The sequence below is a fragment of the Hordeum vulgare genome, chromosome 6H, assembly GCF_904849725.1.
Source record: "Hordeum vulgare subsp. vulgare chromosome 6H, MorexV3_pseudomolecules_assembly, whole genome shotgun sequence".
Classification (NCBI taxonomy): domain Eukaryota; kingdom Viridiplantae; phylum Streptophyta; class Magnoliopsida; order Poales; family Poaceae; genus Hordeum; species Hordeum vulgare.
Window position 1 is genome coordinate 450,573,717 of NC_058523.1, and position 9,284 is coordinate 450,583,000.

The following is a 9,284-nucleotide window of genomic DNA, read 5'->3' on the forward strand; positions in this document are numbered from 1 at the left end:
ACCAAATAGAGCCGAAATATAAATGACCACGAACTCCCACCAATCTAGCAGTTTTGATGAAAGATCGTGTCCCCGTGAAACTACCTACTCCGTCTCTTAGAGAGGCTCATATAGATTAGGTATGTATGCGTGCACTTGTATGCACGTGCATATGTCTATACCTATATTACGTTTTGAAAAATATAATATTAAATGATACTTGATTTACAAGAATAACAGTGTTATACTGTATATTTTTTTTGAACTGTTATACTGTATATTTTTTAAATGGAAGATGCGTCATTGATCAAAATTTGCTCAGGCAGAAGCCCCGCAAAAAACTGCCGGAGGAGGGCAACCAGCCTCGCGAGCGTCGCTCGGTCGCGCGTGTCCCTCCCTCGCCTCCCGGAGGTCCCATCTCTCTCTCTCTCTCTCTCTCTCTCCATCTCCCCCCTCCCCCTCCCCCTCCCCGTAACCCTATCTTTCTCACCAGTCAGCCCCCTTTCTTTCGCCCTCCTGGCGGCGGCGTCGGCGGCGCGTGTCTGACGGGGAGCTTTGGCGGCAGGTCGTCCGTGCCCTCTCCCTGCCCCCCTCATCTCTCTCCTATCTGCAGCGGGCGGTGGCGTCGGGAAACGGCGAGTCGCGTCGGCTGCTGACATGCTCCTCCTCTCCCCTGTCTCCTTCTCTGTGCTCTGACCCCGCTCCCTGTCGTATTTCCAGCTAGCTCAGCCGCCGATTTGGACGACACCGGCGAGCAGGACCTCACCGGCAGCAGCGCATATTATCCAACTTTGCAGATTCCCCCTACAAAGTCCGAGGTACAAACCCTAGACCTCAAGATCTGATTCGGTGTTGTCCTGGTGATTTTCCCTTCCCAAATCCTTCAAGCTAGGTGACCCATCCATTCGAAAATAATATGCCGCGGCAGTTAGCCCGTGTATTGACCTGGTTTCAGGTTCTTGTATTGGTAGCCTTAATTTTTTTTGCATATCATGTTTATGGTACTTTATTGCTCGCTACCATCTGTGGACATCAAATCTGCCTGTAGTGTTTATTGTATTGTATGGCGTGTCATGTTAAAGTTGCATTTTCCTGTTTCGATCAAAATCTGCCTGTAGTGCTTATTGAATTACATTGTGTGTCATGTTGATGTTTTCCTTGCTCCAGTTTTGCATTTAGATGGACAATAAGACAAATATGCTAATTTATGGGGCAGTTGCATATACGCTGTGACAGATGCTTTACTAGATGAGAAGGATGGGATGGAGTACCTAGACAATAAATAACAAAGAATGATATAACTTGTGTGAACATGCTTAGGCTTGGTAGAGCCCCTCTCTGACGATTTTATAAACTTGGGAATTGCTTGAGGACACGATACATTTGTGTGTTGAGCAGCTAGTAGCTATATATATTTTTAAATTAGGCACAACCTTAGGAATAGGTTAATGGTCACAAATTTGATAGGTCCACTGAAGTCGTTAACAGTTATTTCAATAAGTCTTCCGTGCTATTGGCATGCTATGAGATGATTTTATTACGAATCCTTCATTGGAGACCCCAACCAAAGTAGAAGGGTGCCACAGGTGGGATGCATACTCAAGGTATGAGGTTGAGCGAGAATACTTATTTTTTTGTTGGTATGGTTTTTTTAGATCCTATTTTTTTGGTTTTTACTTGTCACCAATCAGGATTGTGTTGGACCTATTGATGGTATGCAGTATAAGTGTATAACAAGCTTATGGAGTTATGGTAGGTGCCTTAGGTGTTGTTTGGATACGTGATATATACAGAACCGGATCTCCACAAATCATGAAAATTATGTAACAAACTAAAATCCTGTTTGGCAACTCTATCTAATCCGTGATTATAGAAAATCTGGTTTTCCAAAACCCAAGATTTCGGGTATATGGAAAAATGAGGATTAGTTGTTTTTTCTAAAAACGTGATCTGCATATACTCGATCGTTAACTTTTTCTCTTCGTCCGTCTTTTCCTCAATAAACTCTTTGCTGTGTGGGGACTAAAAGCCTATCCAAACCACACAAGGAACGTGACAAATCGGTTAAACGTTTTTTCTAGTCCAAACATCTTTTTTCATAAACTGGTTACTCACATAACAATTGATAAAACCGATTTTACTAAAAATCGGCTAATACCCAGTTCTATATAATCCTGTCCCTACCCAAACAACCCCTTAGTCCACTTGCTTTTGGGGCTGTGTTTTTATGGCTATTCTATGTAAAATATTGCCTTATATTCCCCTCTACCATTGAATGCAAAACATATGTGATAACATGTGATATTTTGCATGTGGCATTGACTGGGGTACTTTGCTAGCATTTCACATAGCTGTCTGCATGCCAGTTTCCAGGGTGAAAGTGCTTTTAAACATAATCATCATGTTATCTCTGAACGCGTTAGTCTTGTGCTTCTTCAGGTGTTTTACTTCAAATGAAGGGTTTACACTCTAATTTAGTTTACACGCAAATTTTCCTCATCAAACCATCAGCTAGTTTACGGTAACCTGTGTGCTAGGCGTCTTGTTACCATATGTTTCTTCTATCTTCCCATGTATTTCTTTGATGAGACTATTGATGCATAATGTCATAAATATAAACAGCTGTTGTTTTGGTAGGTGGGAAGACTGCTCCATTATCACAACCCTGTGGATCAGTTGACACTAGTCTTTGGGTTGCAAAATCTGGACAGTGCCTTCTGAAGTTTGACAGTCATTATCTTGTCAACAGTACATTGCCCTGCAAGATGCCAAAAATAAAGAACCTGTCTGATGCATGTAAAGTATCATTTTCTCCAGATGGACCCATATCTGAAGAAACACTCGAGAGAGTTCGTGCACTGTTAGGTGAGTCGAACTTTATACCATTTTGAATAGTCTGTAGTTATTTACGTTGGGGTACATACATCATCTGGTTGCGGATTCTTGTAAATCCTTCCTCCCCTGACATTTCTCACTTGTCCACATTCTCACACAAATTGCAAATTATATAAACGTGTCCATGGTCATTGTCTTCTGCTTTTTATCTAATTTTCTTCTTCATCCTAACTGGTTGTCAGATCATGCATTAGCCTAAATATACTGCTTTTATCAGTAACTGGATATTACTGAACCAGGCTCACCTGTTGTTATATGATACAATATTTTAGCAGTAATCATATTGCCAAGTTAGTTTTATTAATGTATGGTACCAACTACCAACAGCACATAGAAGACATGACATAATAGATTCGAGAGCAACTTATAAGTTGCTTGAAGGTGGTGGCTTCCTTTTTAGTTCTACCTCATCCTTGATTCGTATCATTACACAAACCATTTATCTTCCATATAATGTTCTTTTATTGAAATCCTTACATGCTTTCCATTTAAAGAAATGCCCCAACAGTTTTTAAAAACTCATCAGCTACATTTGCTGGTAAACAGTACAAACTTACCGATCAGTAAGACAAGAATATTTATTTGTGTTGTACCATTTTCATGTGAGTTTCTTAATTGTCTTAGTTGTCAAGTGTTCGTGAAGAGGTATAACCAACAGTGAACTACATGTGCTGCTCCATTTAACATGGCAAAAACAGTATTTTTATTTGGAATTGTAAATGTCCACTTTCAACCCATAACCTGGGCTAAAGTCCATTTTTGAACACTAAACTTACTGTTGAAACTGTAACCTTGAACTATCTAAATGATCCAGTTTCACCTTAAAGTGATTTGACTAGTGGTTTGGGTGACACGAATACCACCTGTCTGCCATGTTTATTGCCGTGAACTAGCAAACACCACAGGAACAAAAATCAAGAAACCCTATCATTCGGACAGAGAGCTTAAATTAAATTGCTTGAAATGGAATCAAAATTGGTAAGTAGGTCTTCGATGGCATGGCAAGACGTGTCAGTAACTTTAACAAGATATTATTATTTTCCTAGCTGCTTTGGCTATCTGCATGCCTGATATGAACTTGTGATGTACTCCCTCCATAAAGAAATATAAGAGCGTTTAGATCACTAGTTTAGATCACTAAACTAGTGATCTAAACGCTCTCATATTTCTTTACGGAGGGAGTACTATAGTGCTTCTAGAGTTTGTTCCATTCCTAATGTAGGGCAAAAACTTGCTTTTCATCTGATTCAGTGAAACCAGAGCAATGAGTATTGGCAGACTCATAATTGATTCTATTTTGTATTCCCAGATGAGATCAGACCTTTAGATCTTGGCCTAGATAACGAAGCACAAATTGCACGTAATTGGAATAGTTCTACGCGTCAACAGAATGGGAGGCGCGGACGCGGCGGGCCTAACCAGTACGCGCCCTCAATCAAATATCTCCACATTCATGAATGCGAAAGTTTCTCTGTAAGATCTCTTGCGTCATCTAATCATTATCTTAGTTAATAAAGTGTGCATTTTCAAATGAATACGTGAAGTGCCTCCTTTCTATGACTTTGATTTTTATAATTTATTATGCAGATGGGTATATTTTGTATGCCACCGTCATCAGTTATTCCACTTCACAATCATCCAGGAATGACTGTGCTGAGCAAGCTTCTTTATGGCAAGCTGCACGCCGAATCATATGATTGGATCGATGTAGCTGATCCAACTGACCCGTTAAAGCGTAAGTTCTGCCATTCGAAAATCTTCTACACAACAATAGTTGGCCATGGCCATAGTTCTCCAATTGGTTAATTTGTTTGTGCATGATATCCAGTATGGAACTCGTGACTCATCTAGTTCTTTTCCCCCTTGCTAAATAAATCGACATGCAAATTACTGTGCAAAAGTAATGTGGAATGCATTTTATGCAAGAAGACAATTTTTTCATACATTTCTTTCATCAAATGGACATGTTATGTAATTTTTTCGGACATTTCTTATCATCAAACCAGCGCAGTATGCAATGACTTTTATTTATTTGTGGTGTATGTTGAGGACCTTGTAGCATTAGGTCCTCAACATACATGACCTAATTAGGTGTTACAGAACATCAACCTTGTCTGTGCCCTTACCTTTTATTCTCGTAAGTAAATTGAGTCATTTTCATTGTTAAATGTCCTAGAAAAAAGGATTTTGCTCCCACTCAAAAGTTGTACTGATGTTTCTCACTTCAAATTCTACTGATGTTGTTATGACAGGAACACTGTCTGTGATGCCAATTTTGTGTCAATGCCATCTTATTTCCACACCCTACTTTGTGTCTCATTTATGCAGTATGGCGTAACTTGCCTATTGCGGCACACAATGTTGCTAAGTAGTGGTTGGACACTGATGACATTCTTAATCACAATGTGTTAATGCTAGCAAACACCTCAAAAGTAATGCCAGATAGTTAATTGTCATGCATTTAATATATTGCCGTATCTCCTGCCATCTAATTTTGACGAGTTCAAAGAATGGCTATCCATCAGAAACTGGTCTTATGGATTATTTATTAATCACACAAAATGATCCCATTTAAATCATTTTGTTGGTCGTGTCAAATTTGTGTGCCGACTAATAAGATCATGTAGCCTGTTACTCCCTTGGGTGCAGCAAGACCAGCAAGGTGTGTAAGAGACCGTGAAATGACTGCGCCCGAGACAACCATTCTTTATCCTGATAGAGGTGGTAACATCCACACTTTCAGAGCCATCACACCTTGTGCACTCTTTGACGTCCTTTCTCCACCTTATTCCGCTGAGAATGGGAGAGACTGTTCATACTTCCGGAAGTCACCAGTGAAGGAGCCATCTGGTAATATACAGCTCTTGCCATTTGATTATTGTTTTTAACCCATTATTTCATGCTATGCCAGTTTTGACATTTTCTGCTACAATTTACCAGTTGTTTTGCCGAGTGAAATAGATAGCTCTGAGGTAGTCTGGTTGGAGGAATTGGAGGACCATCAGCCTCCAGAGGGCTTTGTTGTTGCTAGAGGTTTGTACAAAGGCCCTGTGATAAGGAGATAGTTAGGTTTTGATACCACTTTTGCCAATGGATTGAGGACCCAGAGGGCGCCTCGTATCAGTTGTATGTGGCTTAGTAGAGCAAGTATCATCCAGGCAACCCGCAAGCAGCCTGTGGTTTACATTGTACACACACCACCTGTTGTGGGTGAATGAAGAAACGATTGAGACCATTTTCATTGTTCCTGCTCGGTACTGGAGCAATGCTGCTGGTCTGTGATGTACCCACGTGGCTCTTTTATCAGATGAAGGCCTTGGAGTATATACTTCTTTTGAGATTGGAGAGTTCTTGCCATGCTGTATTAGGTAGAACAAGTGGCATGGGCTTCTCACCTAATGATTGTTTCAGAAAAATTGATTTGGTGTGGTGAACTGATTATTCGGTGTCATTATGTAAACAATCGCATAAACATTCTTTGGGATAAAACTTTCGTCTTCGCAAAAACTGACAATGCGGTGTATGCTGTCAGAGTCTAGTTACCATTCCTTTCCTCTTCCAGTGATGCCCGTCAACATTTTTCAACATTATGGTTGTTTCGGATAAACTATTTTGTATCTTTTCACTAGTCACTCAGTACTCTATTCAAACATATGCACAAATATATTTATAAATAATGGTAAGAGCTTACCTGGCCAATCTTTTGGGCATATATATTGGTCGTGATATTCAGCACCAGCCCCTGCGCATCTAACGGATGCCACGCTGCCCTGCTTTGTATTCCCTTTAACATTTCGAATCAATAAAGTGTACCAGCATTCTCCTAAATTTTTTTTGATCATTTTGCTTTGTAGTCCGTTTTAACATTTCGCATCGATGAAGTTCCAGCGTTCCCCTAAAAATATATGTTTGATCATTGTCATATGAAACCTTTGTTTTATTTTGCGAGTAAGGCTATGGGTTTATATTATAAACTCCCAACGATGCAAGATGTCTAAACAAGAAAATTATAACCAGGTTCTGAGAGAGACAAACTCGATCTCAAGCACAAGCTGAAGTTTGTTGGGACTTGGGAACCACCAGAGACCAAACTCTTTCTCGATAGACTTCCGCCAGCTTCACAACACCGACGGAGAGGGCGACATTGCAACGGAGGCTGTTTTTTTTAAATATTGTTTTTTTTGTTGATTTTGAAAAATATTGCGTCGTTTTAAAAAATTTCAAAATTATCACAGCCTCGGCCTGACCAAGCCGGCTGGCTTCGGTCAGCCTTGCCGTCGCCGATTAGCTCCTGTCGGCGTTGGTGCAGCCGATTAGTGCCCAATCGGCCACGTGGTAGCCGACGATTGGCTCGGCCACGTCGCTTGCGTCCACTCGGCCTGGAGGGGAGCCAGTCGGCTTCGGCGTAGCCAACAGGCCTTTCGGCCCTGGCGCAACCGATAGGAGGCTGATCTGCCTCAGCCAGCCCGCTCCACCCCCTTCTTCCTCCTCCTTATCTCTTTCTTTCTTTCTCTCCTTCTCCTTTTTTCCTTTTCTCCCCACCCAAAAACTCTCTAATCTCTACACTAAATTCGAGCCGTTTTCCCCTCATTTTCCACCGTGGTGGTATTATAAAGGGTTAGGGCAGCCAAGCCATCCGTCGATTCGTAGTGGTGGTTTTGAACTTTTTTTGGTGGTGGTGGAGGTTGACGTGGAGGTGGTGGTGGTGATGGTGGTGGTGGAGTTGTGGGTGGAGGTGGTGGTTGTGGTGTACTTGGAGGTGGTGGTGGTGGTGGTGCAGGTTCTTGCGTTCGTCGTTTTTCTCATGTTCGTCGTTCGTCGTTTCTTCGATGCTTCAAGGGTAAAATTCAACATTCATTCCCATAGTGTTGTGTAATAAATTTAGGTGTGAGAAATATTGTGTTTATTTATTTTTTGGTGCTCCCGTAGATTTGGATATATTTAGGTCTGTAAATTAAGTTGTTTACATATTTTTAGGTGCTCCGTAAGCTTTGAAAAATATATTTAGGTCTTCGAATTTTAGTTGATTCGGAAATAATTTATGTTTGTCCTTCTTCTAAAATTTGTCCTTGTTGAATAATTTTTTAGGTTAACAGAGATGTCTGATTTAGTAAAGTTAGATTTTCACTACGGTTCTGGTATTGTTCAAACAAATGAGATGAGAGCTGATCTGAGTGAATATTAGTATATTGAGGTGCGAGTGACTTCTCCTAAAATATGGTCGATCAGTCTATTGACAGAATGGCTGGCCCGATGTTTAGGGTTTAATATTGAAACACACATTGTCCGTGTTCATGCATTATGGACTCGGTCCAGTTTAAATATTTACTTTTATTTGAAGCATATATAGCGGGACAACCAGTGGGTGCACTGATGAAAAGCTTGCGATCATAGGGGATGTAATCCTCTCGCCTTATTGCTCCCTGTGCTGAAGCCGGTTACCTGAAGCCGAATGTAGTTACGATTATGGACAGAGCAGTGAAGGGATGCACTATTCACAGTCAAATTATGCGTCCCATGCTGGAGATGATGTTTACGAAGTAGGCCAGAGCAGTCAGGTAGATGGAGAAAATGCAGATGATTATGTCAGCGGCGAGGCGGATGCTGACGGGATAGACGGGCACATGCAAAACGAGATGCATGAAAAAGATAGAGAATGTGATATTGCCGATGATTCAACCGAGTCAGACGAAGAAGAGAACACACATGAAGCGCCTATTCCCGCATCATGGAATCAAGACTTCTCATCTGCAATGATCGTGAACGATGGTCATGATTCTGCCTCGCAGTATCACGAGAACAACATTGCGACAGGTGCCCTGTACCCAAACAAACAAGCTCTGAAGGATGCAATCATTGATTCGGCAATGTCCATGCAAAAGGGTTTTTGTAGCTGATGTTTCAAGTCCGAAAAACTTGATAATGGTATGCAAAAACTAGGGTTGTCCTGCAAGGGTGCATGGCTATCTCCCTAAGTATGGCACAAACTGGGTCATAAGTGACATAGTTCATCATACTTGTGTTATTCCATGTATCCCTCAAGATCATGCTAACCTTACTTCCACAGTCATTGCTCGCTTGCTTTACATCGAGATAGTGGAGAGCAAAGCGATGGTAGTTAAGGCTATCCAGACAAAAGTCTTCGTCACGTTCAAGTACAACATTTCCTATGGCAAGGCTTGGAGGGCTAAGCAGAAGGCACTTGAGACCAAATTTGGTTCGTATTTCGATGCATATGACTCTGTTGTCTAGCTCCTCCACACGCTATAGAACCGGAATCCTGGCACCTATGTCGACATCAAGACTTGTACATGCCAGAGTTCCCAACTGTGAGGGTGTTGCATCGGTTGTTCTTCTCTTTCGGTGTCTGCATCGAAGCTTTCAGACATTGTCGACCGGTGATATGTGTA

The 9,284-nt window shown here is 41.4% G+C and overlaps 1 protein-coding gene across 4 annotated transcripts; it reads left to right on the top strand.

Annotated features, from left to right (window-relative positions):
* The first annotated feature begins 413 nt into the window (after positions 1-413).
* Positions 414-6,381, top strand: LOC123401157 (plant cysteine oxidase 5-like). 4 transcript variants are annotated; one of them, XM_045094888.1, is made up of 7 exons: positions 414-544; positions 700-797; positions 2,602-2,844; positions 4,184-4,347; positions 4,462-4,609; positions 5,524-5,724; positions 5,815-6,381. In XM_045094888.1, the coding sequence occupies exons 3-7, from the start codon at positions 2,745-2,747 to the stop codon at positions 5,937-5,939; spliced, it is 738 nt and encodes a 245-aa protein (XP_044950823.1). In that variant the 5' UTR covers positions 414-544; positions 700-797; positions 2,602-2,744; the 3' UTR covers positions 5,940-6,381. The 4 variants fall into 4 exon arrangements, with proteins under 4 accessions (XP_044950823.1, XP_044950822.1, XP_044950821.1 ...); XM_045094887.1 differs by having other exon boundaries at positions 434-544; positions 2,617-2,844; XM_045094886.1 differs by lacking the exons at positions 414-544; positions 700-797 and adding an exon at positions 814-1,583 and having other exon boundaries at positions 2,617-2,844.
* Positions 6,382-9,284: the final 2,903 nt, after the last annotated feature.